Below are 21,898 nucleotides of genomic sequence, written 5' to 3'. Positions count from 1 at the left end.
GGCGGAAGGGGTGGAGATGTGGATCCTGCCCCACAGCTACCGCTCCTGCCCCACTGCGAGCAATTCTGATCAAATGGGACCAATCCGGACCCACTGGGACCAATCCTGCCCCACTGGGACCAGTCCTGTCCCACAGGGGACTGTCCCACCTGCCGGGTCCCATCCTGTCCCGCAGCATCCCATCACGATCTGGAAGGTTCTGCCCTGCAGGAGCTGTAGGGCCAACCCTGCAGGGTCCCATGTTCCCCTACAGTCTGATCCTATTCCTGCTTTCCATCTCCCAACCCTGCTCCAGAGGTTCCCCACTCTGTGGGGTCCCGCCCCGCTTTTTGGGGACTGTCATCCCCCACAGGATCCCCTCCTGCCCTGCACGGCCCCGTCCCGCTCCGTGGGGTCCCACCCTGCTCGGGTCAGCCCCATCGGGCCCACCCCAGTCCCACAGTCCCGCTCCTGTCCCGTGCAGCCGCGGAGCGCCCGGTGCGGCTCCGGAGGCCCCGGTGCTGCCGCGGGGGGCGGCGCGGGCCGGGGGAGGCAGCTGGAGGCAGGGACGGACGCTCGGAGCGTGCCAAGCGGCAGCGCCCGCGGTTAAAAATACCCGAGGGGGCCCTGCCGACGGAAGTGGAGGTGTCGGCACCGGCTGCTCGGGGCCGGGGGGGGCCGGACTCGGGTGTCCCGGCCCCCGCCAGCGACCCTCGCGCCCGGCACCGGGACCCCACCGACAGGGGCGGCGGCGGCGGCGGCGGCGGCAGCCGCGTCCCGGTGCCTCCCCCCCGCCCCAGCCCCAAAACCACGGGGCGGGAGGAGAATCCTCGTTCCCCTCACCCCAGGAGGGGCCACCCCCAGCCCGGCGTGCGCCCCCCGCCACCGCCGCGGCCACGGCGAGGTGGCCTTGGGGAAATGCGAAGTGACAAATGACGCCCCGCGCGCGTTAATTGATGTGACGCGGGGCTGACACCGCGCTCGCACCCGGGGCCGGCGCGCGGGAACGGCGAGGAGAGGAGGGGAAAATAAAAAGGAAACAAACAGATTCCAATCAAATGTTAAAAATAGGTCACGGGGAAGGAGCCGGAGCCGGTTTCATTTCAGCCGCGGGTTAAAAGGAGCCGCCCGCGGGTCCGGCGGCACCGCGAGAGCCCGGACGGTGGCGGGGGGGACGAAAAGGACGGGGGGCGGTGGAGGTGAGGGGAAGGGGACTCGGCACCCACACCACGATCCTCTGCCAGGGCCCTGGGACCCCGGCCCCACACCGCACCTGCCCGGCACCGGCTCCTGCGGCCCGGCGGGGCCCGACTGTCCCCACATCGCGGCCGCCGCGGCCCTGGAGGGCTCCAGGACAGCCCCGGTGGGGATCGGGCCGGATCCACCCGGCAGCGCTGGGCTGCGACCCCGGGAGGGCGGCGCGGTGCCGGGGGGGCCGCGCTGGCCGCGCTCCCCGCGGTCACCGCAGTTCAGGCGGGTGCCGGATCCGGGGCCCCGCGGGTCCCCGTGGCCGCCGTGACCCGCAGCGAGCGCTGAGCAGCGGCCCTGGGGCCACCGCCGTGCCCGGCCACCACCGCTGCTGTCCCCGAGAGCCACGGGGCACCGGGGGACGCGCTCACTGTCCCCCCCCGAGCGTCCCACCCTGGTGACAGCGGGGCCGGGACACGGAGGGATTTGGGGAGGGGGGGATCCTTTCCAGCAGGACCCCCCCCCCTCCCTTTGGATGCTCGGTGGGGGTGACCCCGAGTTTAACCCCACTTACGGCGCCGGCAGACGCTGTCCCCAGCGCAGATGGGTTGTGACAGCCGAGAGTTGCCCCCGGCGGGCGCTGCCGAGGCGCTGGCCGAGGCGGGGGGGGCTCCGCCAGCCCCGTGTCACGGCGCGTTGGCTCCGTCACCTCCCCGCAGCGCGGCGGCGGCTCCGGGGCGGCCCGCGGCTCCCGAGGGGCCCGGTGGCGCTTGTCGCTCCGCGGCAGCCGCGATGGCGCTGGGCACATGGCAGCCGGGGCCGCGGTTGTGCCGTGTGTGTGGGGCCCTGTCCCCCCCGCGCTGCCATTCGAGGCCGCCATGGCTGGGCGCGGGGAGGGGGCGACAGCAAAGAGCCCATCCTGTCACGGGCAGCGGGGACACCGCGGCGGCTCGGCCAGGAGGGGACACGGCCTGGCCTTCCCCGGAGTGTGCAGGGCAGGAGGTCCCCAGGCACCGCGAGTGCCACCACCCTTGGCCCCAGGAAGAGCATCTGTGAGAGGCCAGGAGCTGCTGGCACACGAGTGGGACAGGGCCAGCGGGCAGCGGGGACAGCAGGGCAGCCACAGGAGGGGGGACAGGAGAACCGGGGGGACACAGGAGCAGCCCCGCTCGGGGTGTGGGTACCCCAGGGTGAGGCAGGAACAGGATTGAGGCACCTGGGGGTGATGGGGGCACCCTGGAGGGATGCTGGCACCTGGAACAGAGCTGGGTACAGGTGCCCAGGGGTGATGCTGGCACCTGGAACAGAGCTGGGTACAGGTGCCCAGGGGTGATGCTGGCACCTGGAATGCAGCTGGGTACAGGTACCCAGGGGTGATGCTGGCACCTGAACAGAGCTGGGTACAGGTGCCCAGGGGTGATGCTGGCACCAGCACCCCCCGTTAGATGAAGCACCCAGGGTGACCTGAGGACCCCAGAGTGGTGCTGGCACCCAGGGTGATGCTGGCACTGGATTTCCAGCCTGGACACAGCCGCTCAGGGGTGATGCAGGCCCCCAGCTGGATGAGGTGCCTGGGGTCACCTCAGTGTGACAAGGGCACCCTTGGGTGGTTCGGGCACTTTGGGGGGATCCAGGCACGCCGGGCAGGGGCTGAGCTGCGAGGCTGAGGCGCAGCAGCCCCGGCCCCTTGCAGCAGCCCCGGGCTGAGACCCGAGCCCCGGCGCCAGGGCAGCGGTCCCCGAGGGGTGGCGGGCACGGCCGCGGTGCCAGCGGGGTCCCTCCCCCTCAGGGCAGCCCCTCCATTTCTTATAAACGCCTCTGGCGCGGCTCTGCCGTGACACGGCAGCTCCGGGCTTGCGGTTGGACCCCGGGGCTCCGGCTTTGACTCACACCGGATCCCCCGCAGCCCCGGGGCGCCCACGGCAGGAAAAAAACCCTCACGGGGGCAGCCAGCCGGGCACTTCCTCGCAGAGCCGTTTCCTATAAACGCCGCGGAGGGGACACGGGGATGGCGGCGCCTCCCCCGAGCCGGGCTGGGGGTCCCTGCAGCCCCCCCGGGCTGGTGCTCGCAGGGATCCCCCGGAAGGACAAAGGGACGGCCGGGAGTGAGACCCCAGCGCCACTCAGAGGGCATCGGAGAATCCCCGAGCGACACCCGCAGCCAGCGGGACCAGGACGGTCCCGTCCCTCCAAAGCGGCCTCGGTCCCTCCCTCCCCCCGGCAGGGGAAAGCGGGGCCCGAGCAGGGAGAATTGTTTTGTTTTTCCCCTAAATGATAAAAACACTGAGAAAAGGGGAAAAAAAAACCCCGACCCAACTGAAAGCTGGAAAAAGAAACCTTAAAAGTGCCCGAAATAAGAGGGGGTTTTGATGGGAAAAACAATGAAATGAAGTTGTTGCCTAGGAGATGGCAAAGTGTGACCCGCTGGCATGGGAACATGGGGACATGGGGACATGGGGACACGGGGGACAGAGGGGACATGGGGACATGGGGACATGGGAGACACGGGGACATGGGGACAGAGGGGATATGGGGACATGGGGGACACGGGGGACATGGGCACATGGGGGACATGGGGACATGGGGAACACAGGGACACGGGGACGCGGGGGACACCAGGAGCCAGCTGTGTCCCACCAGGGGCGGGGGACACAGGCAGGGCAGGGTGTGAGGGCGCTGTGCACCCCTGGGTGGCCCTGGGGACGGTGCCCTGTGACACCCCCGGCGTTCAGAGGGGACAATTCCCCCCGGGATGCTCCCACTGCCCTCGGGACAGGCGGGAGGTGACAAAGCCCAGCCCCTGTCCCCGCAGGAAGCACCCGTAGCCCCCCCATCCTCACGGCCGAGGCAGGCCTGGCTTGTCCCTTGTCACGGCCAGGCCACACGGGGGACCTGGTGCCTCCAGCAGGGCCCGGGAGGCCACCGAGAGCCACCAAACGCCACCTTGTGCCCTGTCCCCTGTCCCGCTCTCTGGGGACAGCGGGGCCACGTCCCCCGCAGCCCCCCCGGGGCGGCGCAGCCGAGGGGGCTCAGGGTGGCCTTGGGGACACGGCGGGGGTGGCACGGCGAGGACACCCCGTGGGACAGTGCTGCCACCAAAGGCACAGCCCAGGCTGCGGTTGGCAGCTCGGGGGGGGTCACAGGAAACGGGGCCAGCAACGCCCTCCCCGGACACCCCCACTTCCCTCCGCAGTGGGCAGCGGAGCCAGGCGGTGGGAAAGGGAAACTGAGGCACGGGGGCAGCCGTGGGAGCCGCTCCCCCCCTCTCGCGCTGGGGAGGGGTCGGAGTCTCCCCACGGGGACAGAGGGGGGCTGCGCCCCCACCCCGGTGGCGGGAGGTGCCAAAAGGGCCAGCACGGCCCCGAGCCGCGGCCAGCGAGCCCCGCGCCACGGCGAGCACCCGGGACGGCCCCGGGACCCCCGCGAGCGGGGAGAGCCCCCGGCCCCGGCTTTGGGGTGCTGGGAGCCCCCAGACTCACTTGAGCATCGCAGGGGCGCTGCTGCTGCGCCAGGTGACGCCTCCTGAAGGGACGGGGGCTCGGGGGCGCGGGGGGGTCCCCGCGGTGCCGGGGAGAGCCCGGCAGGTCCTGAGTCAGCGCCGCCGCCCCCGGGGGGAAGCGGCGCCGGGAGGGGCCGGGATGAGTAACGGCAGCGCCGTTTGGCATTTATCACGTGATTTCAAAAAAAGAGAGAAAAAACCGGGGGAGAAGGTGGGGGCCGGGCCCCCCCAGCGCAGGGAGGCCCCGTCCCAGCGCTCCCGGTCCCGGCCGGGGACGGCCCGGCCCCCGCCCCGCGCACCCCGGGCACGGCGCGGGCACCGTCCCCAAGGGGGGGTCCCCGAGTGTCCCCCGGCTCTGCCCGCGCCCTCCGGCCCCGCTGGGGCTGCCGGTGCCCACCGGGGCGGGGGGGGGCGCTGGGCAGGGGCTGCTCTTCCTGCCCCGTGCCCGGGCACACGCGGAGATGGGCGGCGATAAGGCTGCGGCGCGCGCTTATCTCCTTCACACCATCGGCCGCGGCGCTGGGAGCCGCCTGCGCACCTGCTCGGGGCCGGGCCGGGCTCGGGGGCCGCGCCGGGACCCCCCCAGGCCCCCGAGCTCAGCCCGGGGTGGGCGCTCCCGCAGGAGGGGCTGTGGGACCCCCAGTAGCAGAGCAGGGAGGGACGGACAGAGCCCCCCCAGCCCAGAGCCCCCCAGGAAACCCGGGAGAGCCCCCCCGCCATCCGCCCCCCCAGCTCCGGCCGTGTCCCTTCTGTCACCCCGAGCCTGCCGAGCTCTGCTCTGGTTCTGATTGTCCCGTTTGTGTCACCCTCCTGCCCAGCCAGCCCCAAACGGGCCGGGAGCTGCAGGACACCCCAGGCCTGCCACCCCCAGGGCCCCCCGACCCCAGCCCCATCCCCGGGGGGACAAATCCAGCCCCATCCCCAGGGACCCCCAGAGAGGAGAGGCCTCCGCCCCGTCCGAGGCGTTTCGGGCAGGTTTTATTGGAGTCGGTGGTCGCAGCGAGGGCGGGCGGGTCCCTCGTTCCGGGGTCCCGGCGTGGGGCGGGGGGGCCGCGCCCCGGCGTTGTGTGTGTGTGTGTTTGGGGGGTGTGCGCTGTGACACGGGGGGGACATGCAGCGCCAGCGGCCGGGGAGGGGGGACAGCGCTGCGCCCCCCCCTCTCCCGGCGGCTTTGAGGTAGATCGAACGTGGGGGGACGGGGGTGACGGGGGGGGCTCAGGGAGAGCAGCCGCCTGCAGCCCCCGGTTAAAGCGGGGGCCGGGGGTTTGGGGGGGCTGCTGGGGGGCTGCGCTGTCCCCACGCCGCGCGGGGGGGGTCAGGGGGAGCCCCGGGGAGCCCAGTGCAATGTCGGGGTGTGGGGGGGTCCATGCTGCTCCTCCGGGCTCGTTTCTCAGCAGCATCGTTGTGGGGAGGGGGGAAATCCGGGGGTGGGGGGTGCTTTTAATGTAAAAGAGAGGAAAGATTCAAAGGGGACCGAGAACGAGCAGCTGCCCCCGCTCCCACCCCCGACCCCACCTGTGACCCCTCGGGCCGGGGAAGGGGCGGCCCCTTCCCCTCTCCTCCTTCCTGGGGGCCGGATCCGGGACTCGGCCCCTCGGATCCTCCCTGAGATCAAGCAGCGACACTCGAGGGGACAGGGGACACCCAGGGGCACAGACGGGTCCCCTGCGGCCAGCGCCTGGCACGGTGGGGACGGTGCCCCGGGCAGAGCACCCGGACCTGGCACGGGAGTGAGGCGGGCGGGGATGGAGCCGCTCCGAGCGGGCCGGGGGCTCGGGGGTGACCCTGGTACCCCTGGCACGGGGGATGGACCCGCTCCGAACGGGCCGGGGGCTCGGGGGGGCTCTGGGTGCGGGCGGGGGGGGCTCAGTCTTTCCGTAGCTACTCAAGACTTGGAGGTATTTCGGGAGCCGGGCGCTCCCGGTGTTTCCATGCAGCATCCAAAGGAGGGGAAGGGGGCGAGGCTCAGATCTTGCTGTTCTCCAGGTGCGAGTCGATGTGTTTGACCAGGGCATCGTCCGGGTACCCGATGGGGAAGGCCAGCTGGCACAGCGGGCAGCTCCGCACCTCCGAGTCCACCGTCTCCAGCAGCAGCTGCGGGGGGCACGGGGCGGCGCTGGGACCCCCGCGCTGGCCACATCCCCTCTGCCACCCCCCAGAACCCCCCGCTGCCCCGGGGAAACTGAGGCACGCACCTCACTGCGGGCGCCACCGCGCCGGGGGGGTTCCCTCGACCAAACCCACCCCAAAACCCCGCGGGGAGACTGGGGGGGGTCCTCCTTACGTTGATGGAAGGCCAGGACTGGGCGTGCTCGGCGCGGGCGTAGGCGGCCGCCGTCCGGTGCGCGGCGTCGGCGTCGGGCGCGGGGAAGCCGGCGCAGAAGGAGGCGCAGCGGATGGCGCCGGCCTCGGGGCTGGGCGGGCTGGGCAGCGCCCACTCCTCCTCGTCCGACGACTGCTTCTCGAAGCGGACGTGCTCCTCGAAGGGCTCGTGGGCGCTCAGCGGGGCCCCCGCGGCCCCCAGGTAGACCTCGCCGTAGGGCCGGTGCTTGGGCAGCGTGGAGGCCTCGGGCTGCAGCCAGAGCGAGCGGCTCTGCTGGTACAGGGCCACGTTGGTCACCTCCGAGTAGCTGCGGCGGCCCTGGAAGCCGGCCTTGATGTGGCGGCTCGAGGGTTTGGCGTAGGCCAGCTCCATCCTCTCGCCGGGCAGGCGGTGCGGGGACGCCGAGCTCGGAGAGGGGCAGGGCGGCGGCGGCGGGGCGGGCGAGCGGCGCTGCTGGGCCGGGGACTGGCTGGGCGGCGGCACCGGGGAGCGGCGCTGCTGGGCCGGCGACTGGCACGGGCCGGGGGCGGGCGAGCGGCGCTGCTGGGCCGGAGATTGGCTGGGGGGTCCCGGCGAGCGGCGCTGGAGGGCGGGGGATTGGCACTGCGAGCGTCCCGGAGGAACGGGCGAGGGGCACTGCGGGGCGGGCGAGCGGCGCTGCTGGGCCGGGGAGTGGCACTGGGACAGCGGCGAGTGGCGCTGGCCTGGCACGGGACAAGGGGGACACGCGGGAAGTGCTCCGCGTCAGCGCCGCGGCTCGGAGAGCGAGGAAATGTGGAAAATGTGGAAAATGTGGAAAATGTGCCTCAGCATCCAGGGGCAGCCCGGAGGGAGCCGGGGGGGATGCGGCCGTGGGGAGATTCTGGGGGGATGCAGCCAGGGGTGGATGGTCCCAGGGATGGATATTTTGGGATGGATACCACCAGGTGTGGATGGTTTTGGAATGGGACATTCCCAGGTGCGGGTGATCCCACATATGGATGTTCCCAGGTACAGAATATTTTGGAATGAGACGCTCCCAGTTATGGATGCTCTGGAGAATTTTGGGGCTGGGAGGCTCCCAGGTACGGCTGCTTTGGGATGGATACTCCCAGGTGTGGATATTTTGGGGTGGATACTCCCAGGTGTGGATATTTTGGGATGGATACTCCCAAGTATGGATATTTTGGGATGGATACTCCCAGCGATGGATGCTCCCAATTCTGGATGCTTTTGGGATGGGATATTCCCAGGGATGGACATTTTGGGATGGATACTCCCAGGTATGGATATTTTGGGATGGGATATTCCCAGGGATGGACATTTTGGGATGGATACTCCCAGGTATGGATATTTTGGGATGGGATACTCCCAGGGATGGACATTTTGGGATGGATACTCCCAGGTATGGATATTTTGGGATGGATACTCCCAGGGATGGATGCTCCCAATTCTGGATGTTTTTGGGATGGGATATTCCCAGGGATGGACATTTTGGGATGGATACTCCCAGGTACGGGTACACCCAGCTGGGGACGCCCTTGCTGTGGGGCACCCCCGGGGCTGGGCACCCCTGGGCACCGACACCCCCACCCGCAGGACGAGCCCACCCCCCCTTTTCCCGGTGTTGGTGCCCCCATCCCGGCCTGGCAGCCCCGGGTCCCCCTTACCCCCGTTGGGGCTCTTGTCCTGCAGCAGCGCCCGCAGGATCTGGCTCTGCAGCGAGCTCAGGTTGCGCAGGCGGCACAGCTCCTCCGTCAGCTCCGTGTAGGCCAGCGCCAGGTTCACCCTGCAAGGGGGCAAAGGGGGCCCTGGGGTTCCCGGGAGAAACCCTTCAGCAGGGGTTAAATCCCATTGAACCCCTCGGGAGAGGTTAAATCCTTCAGCGGGGGTTAAATCCCATTAAACCCCTCGGGAGAGTTAAATCCTTCAGCAGGGGTTAAATCCTTCAGCGGGGCTTGACCTCCCCCCGGAATATTGGTTGGTTTGGGTTTTGGTTTTTGTTTTGGTTTGGTTTTTTAATAAATACAACTAGAAATGGTTTGGGGCAGCTGCCTGGATGGTGCTTCCAGCATTCCCCCAGGAAAATAGGAAAGGGAGGGAAATAATGGCCCAGGGTGGAAAAAAGGCGCCTCAGGGTGTCTGAGGTTGCCTCTCTCCGCCCCTGCCACGCCACCCAACCCAGAGGACAATTCCCGAAGGGGACACAGTGGCTCTGCGGGTGACACGGCCCCGCGGAGCCCCAGCACCAACTCAAACCCGACCCAAATTCATTTTTCCAGCTCCGAAGGGCGAAGCTGCGGCCGCGGATCGCGCCCCGGAGCAGCCGGGACGCGGCGGGTGCGGCTCCCCCCGCTCCCGGCGCTCAGGAGCGCTGCCAAAATCATCAATTCTGCCCCAAGCTGGTGTCGCTTTCCCAGCCGGGATTCTCGGCGGGGACGCGAGGGGAGAACGGAGCCGCGGGGCCGGAGCTCGGCGCGTCCCGGCGCGGTCCCGCTGAGCCGTTGTGACACCGCGGGCACCGGAGCCGCCGCTCGTAACCGCGGCTGACAGCGCCGGGCCCCGCCGGGCCCCCGGGCACCGCGGCCCGGAGAGGTGGGAAAGGAGGAGGAGGAGGAGAAGGGGAAAGTGAGGAAAAGGATGAGGGAAAGGAGGGGAAAGAGTGAGGGGGGAAGGAGGAAAATAATAGAAAGAGAGAAAAGAAAAAGGGAAGAAATTAGGTGAAGAAGAGAAGGAATAGGAGAGAAAGGAAAAGTATGAAAAGGAGGAAAAGAAGGAAAAGAAGGAAAAGGAGGAAAAGGAGGAAAAGGAAAAGAAAGAAAAGGAGGAAAAGAAAACCAAAAACCTTAGGGGACACCTGCAGGATGTCACCTTTGTGTCCCCCAGGCCCTTTTTGCTGCAGAGCTGGGGGAGCCAGGGGTGGGGACGTGCCCGACATTGGCACCCATGGGCGCAAGAGTCATTGAAACCCACACAATCCCCCCAAAAACGCGGGGCGGGGCAGTGGGAGGGGCGGTCTGACCCCCCCAAATCCCCACCCTGCTCTCTCCAGGGCTTTCCTCAAGATTTGGCTCCTGGTTTGTCTTGGGAGGCAGTGCAAGAGGGAATAACCGCGAGCTCAGAAAACCAAAAAAAGTTCCAAATCTCAGAAAATAAACCAAAAAAAAGAGGAAGATCGGGACGCGGGGGGACCCCCGCCCCAAGCACAGCGCGGCAGAAGCACCAGAAAATCACCCGGAGATGGAAAACGCCGATAAGGCGCTTTTCACACCCAAGAAAACAGCGGCGGAGAGAAGCAGGTGACAAAAAAGAGCTGAATCGGCAAGAAAAGAGCGCGCAGGGAAAAGCTGTGCCCGGGGAGGGGGTGAGGAGCCAGCCCTGCCTCAGTTTCCCCATCCCAGCCTGGTGAATTCGGGCTTAAAAGTAAAGATTTGGGTGATGGAGGAACGTTAATGGAGACATTCGGGAGTTTTAATTTCCGTGGATGCTGCGGGAAAGGGGTGGGGGCGATCGGGGGGTGAGCTCGGGTGATTTTGTGGAAATCGAGGGAATCCAGGAGGGGAAGGGAGAGGCGGGAGCGGCCCCGGCAGGGACCCAGCGCTCCCTGGCTCCCCTGGCTCTGATCTGCGCCAGGACGACAGAAACGGCGACAGCTTCCAACGCCTCCGGAGCGGAGGGGCCGGAGCCAGCCCCGAAACGCACCCGAGCACTTCCCGGCCGCGTGTCACCTCCCATCTGTCCGCAGCTCGGCCCCGCTGTCACCGCCGCCCTGGGGACCGCGTGAAAGCGGGGACAGCGCCCCCGCCTCGGTGCCACCGGGGGGTTTGGGGGGGTCCGGGGACACCGCGACCGCCTCGGTGCCGCTCGGTGCCACTCGGTGCCACTCGGTGCCACTCGGTGCCGCTCTCTCGGCAGCCGCGAGCCGTCAGTGCCCTCTGGAGGCAGCGCCGAGCCCACACCGGGCACCGGGACAAGGCACGGACACCGGAACCGGACACCGGGGCAATGCATGGACACCGGAACCGGACACCGGGACTGGGCACCAGACACCGGAACCGGACACTGGGACAACGCACGGACACCGGAACCGGACACTGGGACAGCGCATGGACACCGGGACTGGGCACCAGACACCGGAACTGGACACTGGGACAACGCACGGACACCGGGACCGGGCACCGGAACCGGGCACCAGACACCAGAACCGGGCACCCCAGGCCCGCAGCCCCGCTCAGCCCCAGCCCCCGGGGCGCTGTTGGCGGTTTTGGGGTGCGGAATCCCCCCCATTGCAGCACTCAATGCAGGCAGCCCCCCGGGACCCCCGTGCGGAGGTGTGGGGTGGCCGCCGTGCCCCACAGCCGGTCCTGTGTGTGCCCCCCAGTGTCCCCCCAGTGTCCCCCCAGTCCCCTCCCAGCACTTACTGGTCGTCGCCCACCTTCTTCACCCAGGCCATGTCCCGCTCCGACTGCTCCTGGGGACAGCAGAGCCCCCTCAGCACCAGGACCGGGGTCCTGCGGGGTCAGGCTCTTCCCAGCACCCAAACCCCACATACCGGGAATGAGGGGTGCTGTGGGTCAGACCCTGCCCTGTTCCTCCTCACAGACACCTCCCAGCACCCAAACCCCACATACCGGGAATGAGGGGTCCTATGGGGTCAGACCCTGCCCTGCACCTGCTCCCAGGCGCTTCCCAGCACCCAAACCCCACATACCGGGAATGAGGGGTGCTGTGGGTCAGACCCTGCCCTGTTCCTCCTCTCAGACACCTCCCAGCAGGTGGGGAAGGGGGGATAGGGGGGGTTTTGGGGTCGCACCTGCCCCATTCCTTCTCCCAGTCCCCCCCACCCGGACGGGGCCGGTCCCAGGCCGGCCCTGCCCCGCACCTGCTCGCGGGTGTCCTGCAGGTGTTTCAGCTCCGCCTGCAGCCGCTCGCACTCGGCCTTGAGGTGCTCCTCGCGGTGCTGGGCGCGCTGGTTCTCCTGCCGCGCCGCCTCCAGCTCGGCCTCCAGCCCGCGGCTCTGCCAGCCCCCGGCGCGCTCCAGCACTGCGGGCACGGCTCGGCTCAGCCCCGGCGCGGCCCGGGCCTCCCGGGGCCGCGGCGGGGCGGGGAGGGGGCGGCTCACCGTGGCTCAGGCCGGGGCTGGGGTGCAGGGCGATGAACGGCACGTCCTGGGCGCCCAGCCCGGGGAAGGCGCCGCCGTCGCGCTGCCGCAGCTGCTGCTCCAAGCTCCGGATGCGGCTCAGGTGCGTCTCCACCAGCGCCCGCTGCACGGCGCGGGGACAGAGGGGACGCGGCTGAGCCTCGGCCCCTCCCCGGGGCTCTCCTGCCCCCCCAGCCCGGCACACGCGGATTTTAGGGTCGCTTTTCGGAGTGGGGTCGATCTGGTGACAGCGGCGTGGCAGCGGTGGCTCCTGGCTGGGAAAGGGGAGCCGGGGGTGCCCGGGGCAGCGGGGGATGGATGAACCCGAGCATCCCTAAAACCCCAGCGCGGCCAAAACGCCCCCCAGCCCTGCACCCCCAAAGACAGGGACACCAGGGGCCCGGGGGCTGCGGTGGAGAAGGGACAGGGACCCCGCTGTCCCCTGCCGGTGGCTGTCACCCACCATCTCTCCCAGCTCCGTCTCCAGGTCCGCCTTCTCCACGCAGAGCTTCTCGTAGGCCTGGATCATCTCCTCCAGCTGCTCCTCCCGCTCTTTGCTCTTCTGCAGCTGCCGGGGAAAGGTGGGGGGGATTTGGGGGTGGGGGCCGGCTCGGGGACCCCCAGAGCCCCCCAGGCCCCCTGTGCCCCTCACCTCGTGCTGGAACTGGTTGAGCTGCTGCTGCAGCGACGCCTTCTCGCTCTTGAGCAGCGAGTTCTCCTTGGCCTCGTAGAGGGAGAAGATGTGCTCCTCGCCAAACTCTCCGATCAGGGGGTACTGCGGCCGTGGGACGGGCGGTCAGCGAGGTCCCCCCGGCCCCGCGCGCCCCCCGGGACCCCCCGTCCCCTCACCTTGACCTCGTACATCTTGAGGCGGCGCTTGAGCGTGGAGTTCTCCCTCTCCAGCCCCGTCAGGCGGTTCTTGATGTCGTCGTAGGCGGTGATGAGGGCGAAGTGCGAGGCCGAGCACATCTCGCCCGACAGGTCGGTGTTGGGGCTGTCCAGCCAGTCCTCGTCCGGCCCCAGCGCCTCCTGCGTCAGGATGCTGATGTCGTCCTCGAACATGGAGTCCATGTCCTGCCTGTGGGGACACACGGGTGACACCGGGGCAGGGCTGGGCCCGGCCAGGGCAGCGCTGGGGACACTGGGGACGCTGGGGTGGTGACCCAGCCAGGGCGGGGTCTGTGGGAGCTCAGTGGCGCCGGGTGACAGCGCCAGGAGCCGCCACCACCACCACACCATCCTCGAGGGTGACGAGGGGACACCGGCCATGCTGTGCCATCACCTCCATGGGGGACAGAGGTGCTGACACCCGCCAGGCTCCCTCAGCACGAGGGTGGGAGCAGAGAGCACCCCCGGGGGGGCACACGGTGACATTCCCGCCGTCCCCTCGGGGGAACGAGCACCAGAAATAGCGGCCGGTGCCGCCGCTCCCGCCCCGCGCCGCACGCGAGCTGCTCCCGGCCTCCCACGCCTCGCAGCCGTGCCCTAAATACCGGAGCTGCGCTCACCCCCCGGGGCCGCCTGGCTCCGGCGCTGTCCCCAGCCCCTGCCGGGGTCCCCGCCCCGCCCGTCCCGCTCTGCCGCAGCGCTGACCCCGCGCGGGGCTCGCCGTGCCCGGGGCTCCCGGGGCGATTCCCGGTGGGAGAAGCGCCCGGAGGCAGCGCGGCCGCTGTGGCGCTGTCCCCTGTCCCGGGCAGGCGCAGCCCTGGCAGAGCTCTGGGAGGCACCGCCGCACGAATAATTCATGGCACGAAGCTGGCAGAGGGAGGAGGGACCTGCAGGGGCACGGGGAGGGGACAGCGCGGCCCCCTGGAGCCGCTGGTGCGGCCTGGGCACAGCGCGGCCCCGCTGGCCCCCCCTGGCCCGGGCTCCCCTGGGCACCGGGGGATAAATCCTGGACCAGGGGTGTTCAATCCACCGCCGGGGCGGTGACAGAGGGGACGCAGCTCTGCTCGGGCAGGGAGGGCACTGCCGTCAGCGCCTGGGGAAACTGAGGCACCCCCGAAGCCAGGATGAGATCCCCAAGCTCTGGGGACCCCCCAAACGAAGATCCCCGGAGCCCTGGGGGGGTCCCAGGCCCTGCCAGCGGAGGCACCGCGGTGACAGCGCCCTCTTTGTCCCCAGCACTCAGGGCCTGGGGGCGGCTGCGTGTCCCCAGCCTGGCCCGGAGCCCCCGGGCCGTCCCTGCTGCTCCCCGCTGGCCGTGCCTCAGTTTCCCCGGGACACCTGCCTTGCAGCGGGCCCCAGGCGCGGGGCAAAGCGGCGCGGGCTGGGCAGGGCTGCGGGCGGGCACAGGCGTGTCACAGGCGTGTCACAGGCGTGTCACAGGCGTGTCACGGGCTGGCTCGGGCGTGTCTCAGGTGCGGGAGCTCCGGACATCGGCGCGAGCCGGAGCTGCTCTCATCGGGGTCCAGGCGGGGTCCCCGCGGCACCGCCGCTCCCTCCGCGCTCCCGGCCCCTCCTCGAGGCCGGAAAATGCCTGGGGGAAAGCAGAAATGGGGTTGGGGAAATGAGCAAAAATGGGGTTTGGGAAAAAGCAGAAATGGGGTTTGGAAAATGAGCAAAAATGGGGTTTGGGAAAAAGCAGAAATGGGGTTTGGAAAAGGAGCAAAAATCGGGCTGCAGCTCCCCGGGACTGGGACACTGCTGGAGGGCTCGGCCGGCTCAGGGCTCCAGTGGGAATGGGGACAAGACTGGGAACGAGAACGGGAACGGGAACAGGACTGGGAACGAGAATGGGGATGGGGATGGGAACAGGAACGAGAATGGGGATGGGGATGGGATGGGATGGGATGGGAACAGGAACAAGAATGGAGATGGGATGGATGTGCCAGGCTGTGGTGCTGCCGGGCCTCTGGCACCCGGCTGGGTTGGGGACAGGCCTTGCCCCCCCCATAAAAACCTTTGTGGGGTCGGGGGGATGCGCTCGGTAGGGCCCGGCCTGGGGCAGCCCCCCCTGCCCCGACCCTCGGCCGGGCCGAGCCCCCTCCTCATTGCTGGGAGCCCCCGGGGCTGTCCCGGTTCTGAGGGGCCGGGGGGGGCTGGGGGCACCTCCACGGCCACGAGCGAGCGCAGCGGGCGTGGAACCGCCGTGGGACCGGGGGAGAACCGGAGGAGAAGCGGGGGAGAACGGGCGGGGAAAGGGGGGCGGGTCGAGCGCGCCCCCGAGCCCCGGAGCCAGGCCCGGAGCGCCGCTGAGCGCGGCCGGGGGTCGCAGTGGGGTGAGCGGGGGGGGTCCGGCCTGCGGCGGCCCCGGAGCCTCCGGGAAACCGTCCCCGAACGCCCCCGGGCCGGGGCCGCAGCGCGCCGGGGGCGCCGGGCGGGGGACGGGGACGGAAACGCAGGAGGGGTCCGGGGCGGAGCCGGGACGGGATGAGGATGAGGATGAGGATGGAGCCGGGGATGGGGATGAGGATGGAGCAGGAGATGGGGACGGAAGCGGGATGGAAGCACGGGCGGAGATGGGCACGGAACCGGGGATGGGGATGAGGGAGGGGATGAAGATGCGAATCCAGCCGGGGATGGGGATGGGGATGAGGATGGGGGTGAGGATGGGGGTGAGGATAGGGGTGAGGATGGGGGTGAGGATGAGGATGGGGCTGAGGATGGGGTGAGGATGAGGATGTGGCTGAGGATGGAGCCGCGGATGAGGATGAAGCGGGGCTGGTGAAGGCGGCGGGGGCAGATGGCGCTGGGGCCGGGGCTGGGGTCGCGCTGTGGCGGGGGAGCACAGGCCCGGTGGGGCGGGGGCTGCCCGCTCTGCCCCCCCGCCGCTCCCGGTGCCCCCCGGCCCAGGCCCCGCACTCACCGGCGCTGCTGCTGCGCTGCGGCGGCGCCCGCCGGGATGCGGCTCCGTCCCCGCCCCGCCGGGTCCCGCTGCCGCTCCCGTTCCCGGTGCCCGCCGCAGCCCCGGCCCCGCCGCCGTTTCTTCCGCTCCGGAGACACCGACAAACCACGTGGGCACCGGGCGGCCGCCAGCCCCTCCCCCGCCACGCGCCGGGGCCGCCCCCGGGGCTGTGACCCCCCCCCCCCCCCCCACAGCATCCCCGGGACCGGACCCCGACACCCCCGCCATGGCCCGACCGGGGGGGCCCCACCGGCCCCCGGCCCCTCCCGCGCCCGCCCGGAGCCCCCAGGGTGGCGGCGGGGCCGGGGGCTCATCCCGGGGGGCTCCCCCCTCATCCCGGGGGCTCATCCCGGGGGGCTCCCCCCCATCCCGGGGGGCTCCGGCACCTCGGAACCGCGGCCCCGCGCGGGGGGGGCTGGGCTCGCCCCCTGCCCCCGCCCCGAACCCCCCCTCCCCCCTGCCCGAACATTTTATTCCCTGGGTTGCTCTCGGAGCCGCTTCCATGATGGAATTACATCTTTCCCCCGGTGCGCAGGGTTATTAATAGCTGCTCTCCTTTCGCCGCGGCTGCCGGGGGCTCCGGGGGACAAAAACCCCCCCGGGAGGGGTCACTGCAGGGCTGGTGGCCGAGGACAGAGCCGGAAAAGGCACGGACAGAGCCCTGCAGAGCCCGCGGTGGGGTCACTGCCACCCCAGAGCCCCGGGATAGAGCCTGGAGTGACCCACGGCACGGACAGAGCCACAGCACGGACAGACCCACGGCATGGACGCACCCACGGCACGGAGGGATCCACGGCACGGATGGACCCACGGCACGGACAGACCCACGGCATGGAGGGACCCACGGCACGGACAGACCCACGGCATGGAGGGACCCACGGCATGGACGCACCCACGGCATGGACAGACCCACAACACGGACAGACCCACAGCATGGACAGACCCACGGCATGGACGGACCCACGGCACGGACAGACCCATGGCACAGACAGAGCCATGGCATGGACAGACCCACGGCACAGACAGAGCCATGGCATGGACAGGCCCATGGCCCAGACAGACCCACGGCCCCGAGTGACCCCAGTGGCACCAGATTCCTACCAGGGCCTCATCCCCCCCGGCAGAGGGGCTGGGAATGGGCAGCAGAGCCCCAGGGCTGGGGCCAGGGGGAATCTGCGGGGCCCCGACGCTCCAAACATCCCTGGCAAGGCCTCTGGGGGAGCCGAGGGGGAAGAGCAGCCCCAGGGATGGGCACGGAGGGGGCTCCGGCCCCAGAGCTGAGCTGGGAGATGCCGGCACAGAGAAATCCTGGTGCTGAGCGTGGCTCTGGCACGAGGGGGCAAAGGAACCGCTGGAAAATCCAGCTCGGGATTTGGGGTCCCAGCAGGAGAATCAGAGGGAGCAAAGCCTCAAACTGGGAGCTTCAGACTGGGATTCCCAATGCAGATCGGGCATCCTGGAGCGCCTGGAGGGGATCCAGGCTCTGGATCCTGCGCTGGGGGCACAGGCGGGTCCCTGGCATCGGGGGCACCGCCCGGGGATGCCGAGATCCCAGGAGGCTCCCGCGGGAGCCCAAACCGCACCGCGAGGCCGGGAATATTCGGGGAGGCCAATGCCGGGGGCACCGGCGCTCGGTGGCCGCTCCCGTCGGGAATTCCAGCCGGGAACGGCCCTCGGTGCGCGGCCTGGGGAAGCAAAGAGCCCCTGGAAGGTGCCCCGGGGGTGGGAGAGCGGCGGGGAAGGGCGGGCGGGACCCGCGGGGATCCTGGGGGATCAGCAGGGACGGGATCTGCCGCAAACAGGGCCCCAGAGCCGGCCCCGAGCGGCCGCTCCTGCCGGGGATCGGCTGCTTTGAAGTGCAAATGAAGGATTTCCGCCAGGCCGGGTTAATTTGGAAGCAAAACCATCCCGGGGTGTCCTGGTGGATGCAGGGGCACGGGAGGTCCCCGGGAGCTGGGCACAAACCGCGGGGACCAACGGAGGAGCAGAGGGAGGCAGGACAGGTCCGAGCTGCTGGGATTTGGGGGGTTTGGGGTCCCCAGAGCCTCTGTGTTCAGCGCTGGGCCATCCCATGGGATCCCCTGCTCCTCCCAAGGCTGGGCTGTCCGTGGAGCCCCATCGGGAACCCCCCTCTGTCCCCCGTGTCCTTTTTCCCCCTTCCCAACGTTTTCTCGGCTGGAAAATCCCATTCCAGAGGGTGGCACCGGCTCCAGGGTGTCCCGTCCCCTGCGGGTGGCAGCGCCTGGGCAAAGCTCCCGAGGCCCCAAAATCCACTCGTGGCTTGGTTTTCCCTCCTTTCCCGAGGAAAATCAGCTTCGTCCCCCGGAGTGGGAGTCCAGAGCACCCGCCCAGACCCAGAGAAAGGCTCCTGGATAAATCCCCGAGGGGAGCTGCTGATCCCGGGAGTCACAGTGATGTCCCCAGGCCAGGGCGGGGGCGCGGGTGGCTGGCGTCACTTCTGAGGCTCCAAAATCCACTCCTGGCTCCCTTTTTTTGCCCCTTTTTCCAAAGAAAAATCAGCTTTTCCTTCTCTTTTAGGCGGGAGCTCAGCCCATCAGCGTTGGGAAGTGCCAGTCCTGGGAATAATCCTGGGAATGAAGAATCCTGGGAATGAATAATCCTGGGAATGAATAATCCTGGGAATAATCCTGGGAATGAATAATCCTGGGAATGAATAATCCTGGGAATAATCCTGGGAATGAATAATCCTGGGAATGAAGAATCCTGGGAATGAATAATCCTGGGAAGGAATAATCCTGGGAATAACGGCGTGTCCCCGGGGTGGTGGCACAGATGGCACCGGTGACACAGCGCTGTCGCCTCCAAAATCCACTTGTGGATTCTTTTTCCCCACTTTTTCCAAAGGAAAGGCCCTTTCCCTCCTCGTTTAGGGGGTGGGAGCATCAGGCCGCTCCTGGCCGAGCCCGGGAACGGTCCCGGCACCGGCGCCGTGTCCCCGGGCCGGGGTGGTGGCACAGATGGCACCGGGGACACGGCGCTGCCACCTCCGGCTCCCCCGGAGAGGAAACGCGAGCTCGGCTCTCCCCTCCCACGGCGTCTCCGAGCGGGGGCAGGCGCCTGGCAGAGGCTCCCGGGAAATGAGGCAGCAGGGAAAAATTAAAATAAAATAAAATAAAATAAAATAATTTAAAATTAGGGGAAAATGAAAATAAAAGTGGGGTTTTTAATGTTCGGTTTGGGAGGTGAGTAAATGGATCCTGCCCGGGGTTTTTGGGGAGCTGGAGGAGCAGCCAGGGGTTGGTTCCTTTGCTGATTGATAGATTTGATTGATTGATTGATTGATTGATTAATGAAGGTGGAGCTGCAGCTTTGGGGTTGTGGGGGATCCCGAGGGATCCATCCCGAAGGAACGGGATCAGGGATCAGGGTGGGATCAGGGGCCTGGAGCTGCTGACGGAGCCGAATCTCCAGGAATTTGGGAATCTCCAGCGGGGATTCCGAAATCTCCAAGAGTTTGGGGTCTCTGGGAATGTGGGATGCCCAGGAATTTGGCATCTCCAGCACCACCAAATTCCTGGTGGTGCGGCCCAAAAAAGCCCCTCAGAAATCCCACAGGATGCTGGAAGAGTTCGATCCATGCCCAGGCAGCGACGGGAGCGAGGAGGGGCGGATTTGAGGAGGAAATTCCTTGTGATACACCCCAAAAGCCCTCAAAAATCGCCCAAAACAGGCCCAAAAAGCCCCCCAAAAATCGCCCAAAACAGGCCCAAAAAGCCCTCCAAAACCCCCCCAAAACAGGCCCAAAAAGCCCCCATAAAAACGCCCAAGGAAAGGCAAAAAGAAGCGCAAAGGCCCCAACCCAGTCCCAAAAAAAAGCTCCAAAAATGTCCCAAGAACCCTTCCAAAAGCCCACGCCCCTCACAAAGCTCAAAAACCTCCAAAAGAGGCCAAGGAAATCCCACCAAAAAAACCCCAGGAAGGCCAAAAAACCACCCCAAAAAGGTTCCCAATAACCAGAAAAAGTCCCTTAGAAAGGAAACAAAACCCCCCAAAAAACCAAAGCCCTTAAAGCCCCCAGAAACGGCCCTGAAAAGGCCCCAAAATGGCTTTTTTGACCCTTCAAAAAGCCAAAACAAACCCTCCCAAAAAAGGCCTCAAAACCCCTGAGCAAGGCCCCCAAACCCAGCCCTAAAGAAGTTTTCAAAAAGGTAAAAAAAGCCCCCAAAATGGCCCCAAAACCCCTCAAAAACGGCCCTAAAAAGGCCCCAAAACACCCTTCAAAAAGCCAAAACAAACCCTCCCAAAAAAGGCCTCAAAACCCCTGAGCAAGGCTCCCAAACCCAGCCCTAAAGAAGTTTTCAAAAAGCCAAAAAAAGCCCCCAAAATGGCCCCCAAACACGGCCCTAAAAAGGCCCCAAAACACCTTTCAAAACTAAAAAAAAAAAAAACCCAAAAAACCCCAAAAAATAAACAAAAACCCCAAAAATCCCACAAAAACAAAACCAAAAAAAACCCCAAAAAAATCCCAAAAAAACCGAACAAAAATCCAAAAAATCCCACAAAAAGAAACAAAAAAAAAAAAACCCAAAAAAACCCCAAAAAAGAAACAAAAAAACCCCCAAAAGACGAGTCTGGAGGCGCGTTCTTGCACTACTCTCAGTGTTTATTCTGCGCTGCCTCAGCCCCGGAGCCAGGCCCGGCCCCGGCGCCGCTCGGCTCCTCCCGCCCGGCCGCGGCTTTTGGCTTTTGCTCTTTTTCTCTTTAATTCCATTTGTTTCAGAGTTTTTGTATTTATTTTCCTCGAGTTTTTCTCTCATTGTGTTCCCCCTGTGGGCATCGCCGCCCCCGCCCCGGAGGAGAAGGAAAAGGCATCGCTGGGAGGGGATCCCGGCGGGAGCCGCGCGGTTTTTCCTCGGATTTGGGGTTTTTTGGGGTGTTTTGGGTCGTTTGTGTCGGTTCTGCGCGGTGGGCAGAGCACGGAAGGCACATTCATGTCTGATACCCTGTACGAGCTGGGGCAGCCGGGAGGGACTGAAAGGGGAATTAGAAGGGAAGGGGAGGAGGAAAAATGGGGGGAAAAAATTAAAAAAAAAATAAGGAAAAATGAAGAAATATGGTGGGAAAAAAAAAAAGAGGTTGAAAGGGTTGGGGGAAATGGGAAAAAGTTGAAGGGGGAAGGAAAAAAATGAAGAAAAATGGAAAAAAAAGGAAGAAAAATTGAAAAAAATAATGGAAAAAAATTTGAAATAAATGAAAAAAAGGGAAAAAAGGTAGAAGAAAATGAAAAATAAAGAAGACAAATAGTGAGAAAAAATAAAAAAAAATTGAGAAAAAAGAGGAAGAAAAATTGAAAAAAAAAGGGAAAAAAAAGAGAAAGAATCAAATAAAAAAATTAAAAGAAATGAAAGTAAAATAAAGTGGAAAAAATAAAACATAGAGGAAAATAAAAATGGATAGGAAAGGAAAAACAAAAAATGAAAAAGGAAAAATAAAGGAAAACAGAAAATTAGGGACGGGAAAAAAAAAAACCACCAAGAAAAATTAAAAGGGAAATAAAGGAAAAAAATCAAGAGAAAACCAGATGAAAATTAGAAGAAACATGAAAAAGAAATTAAAAGGAAAACCAAAAGAAAATTGGAAAAATAAAAGCTAAAAATATGAAGAAAAAAAGGAAAAATAAAATTAAAAATGAGAAAAATAAAAGAAAAAAAATTAAATTAAGGGAAAAATGGAAAAAATTGAAAAATTAAAAGGAAAAAACTAAAAATCAACCTTGTAGGAACTGAGGAGCAAATCCTGCCCAGTTTTCCTGCTCCCCCTCCCAGGAGCTTTCCCGACACCTCCACAGAGCTGCAAACAAAGTGAAAATTCCAAATCTCCAAACCCTGAACATCCTAAGAAAAAAACAAAACCTTTTTATTTTGATTTTTCCCCCCTTTCTTCCTTTTTCCAGAGGAAAAATTCCGCTCCCAACACGGCGAG

At 65.8% G+C, this 21,898-nt stretch overlaps 1 protein-coding gene and 1 long non-coding RNA gene across 2 annotated transcripts; one reads left to right on the top strand and one right to left on the bottom strand.

Annotated features, from left to right (window-relative positions):
* Positions 1 to 5,622: 5,622 nt before the first annotated feature.
* On the bottom strand, positions 5,623 to 16,111 carry TBKBP1 (TBK1 binding protein 1). The gene is made up of 11 exons (XM_071450754.1): positions 15,917 to 16,111; positions 14,335 to 14,587; positions 12,958 to 13,182; positions 12,761 to 12,883; positions 12,572 to 12,676; positions 12,091 to 12,232; positions 11,851 to 12,011; positions 11,390 to 11,439; positions 8,639 to 8,757; positions 6,951 to 7,693; positions 5,623 to 6,760 (listed from the first exon to the last, which is right to left on the bottom strand). The coding sequence occupies exons 3-11, from the start codon at positions 13,177 to 13,179 to the stop codon at positions 6,632 to 6,634; spliced, it is 1,794 nt and encodes a 597-aa protein (XP_071306855.1). The 5' UTR covers positions 13,180 to 13,182; positions 14,335 to 14,587; positions 15,917 to 16,111; the 3' UTR covers positions 5,623 to 6,631.
* On the top strand, positions 7,999 to 8,556 carry LOC139601610 (uncharacterized). Its single transcript, XR_011682970.1, has 3 exons — positions 7,999 to 8,083; positions 8,114 to 8,312; positions 8,482 to 8,556. It is a non-coding gene; the product is annotated as an uncharacterized lncRNA (long non-coding RNA).
* Positions 16,112 to 21,898: the final 5,787 nt, after the last annotated feature.

This window comes from Agelaius tricolor, unplaced genomic scaffold (genome assembly GCF_023055355.1).
Source record: "Agelaius tricolor isolate 1412-34295 unplaced genomic scaffold, bAgeTri1.0.p SCAF_31, whole genome shotgun sequence".
In the NCBI taxonomy this organism is placed as follows: Eukaryota; Metazoa; Chordata; class Aves; order Passeriformes; family Icteridae; genus Agelaius; species Agelaius tricolor.
The sequence above is the reverse complement of the archived record's forward strand: the minus strand, read 5'-3'. Positions and strand labels throughout refer to the sequence as shown.

Coding starts and splice junctions, on each gene's coding strand:
- TBKBP1 (XM_071450754.1), bottom strand. CDS start 13,179: ATGGACTCCATGTTCGAGGACGACATCAGCATCCTGACGCAGGAGGCG. Junction 12,884..12,957: donor TCAAGATGTACGAGGTCAAG/GTGAGGGGACGG, acceptor CCACGGCCGCAG/TACCCCCTGATCGGAGAGTT. Junction 6,761..6,950: donor AGTCCTGGCCTTCCATCAAC/GTAAGGAGGACC, acceptor TGCCCCCCGCAG/CTGCTGCTGGAGACGGTGGA.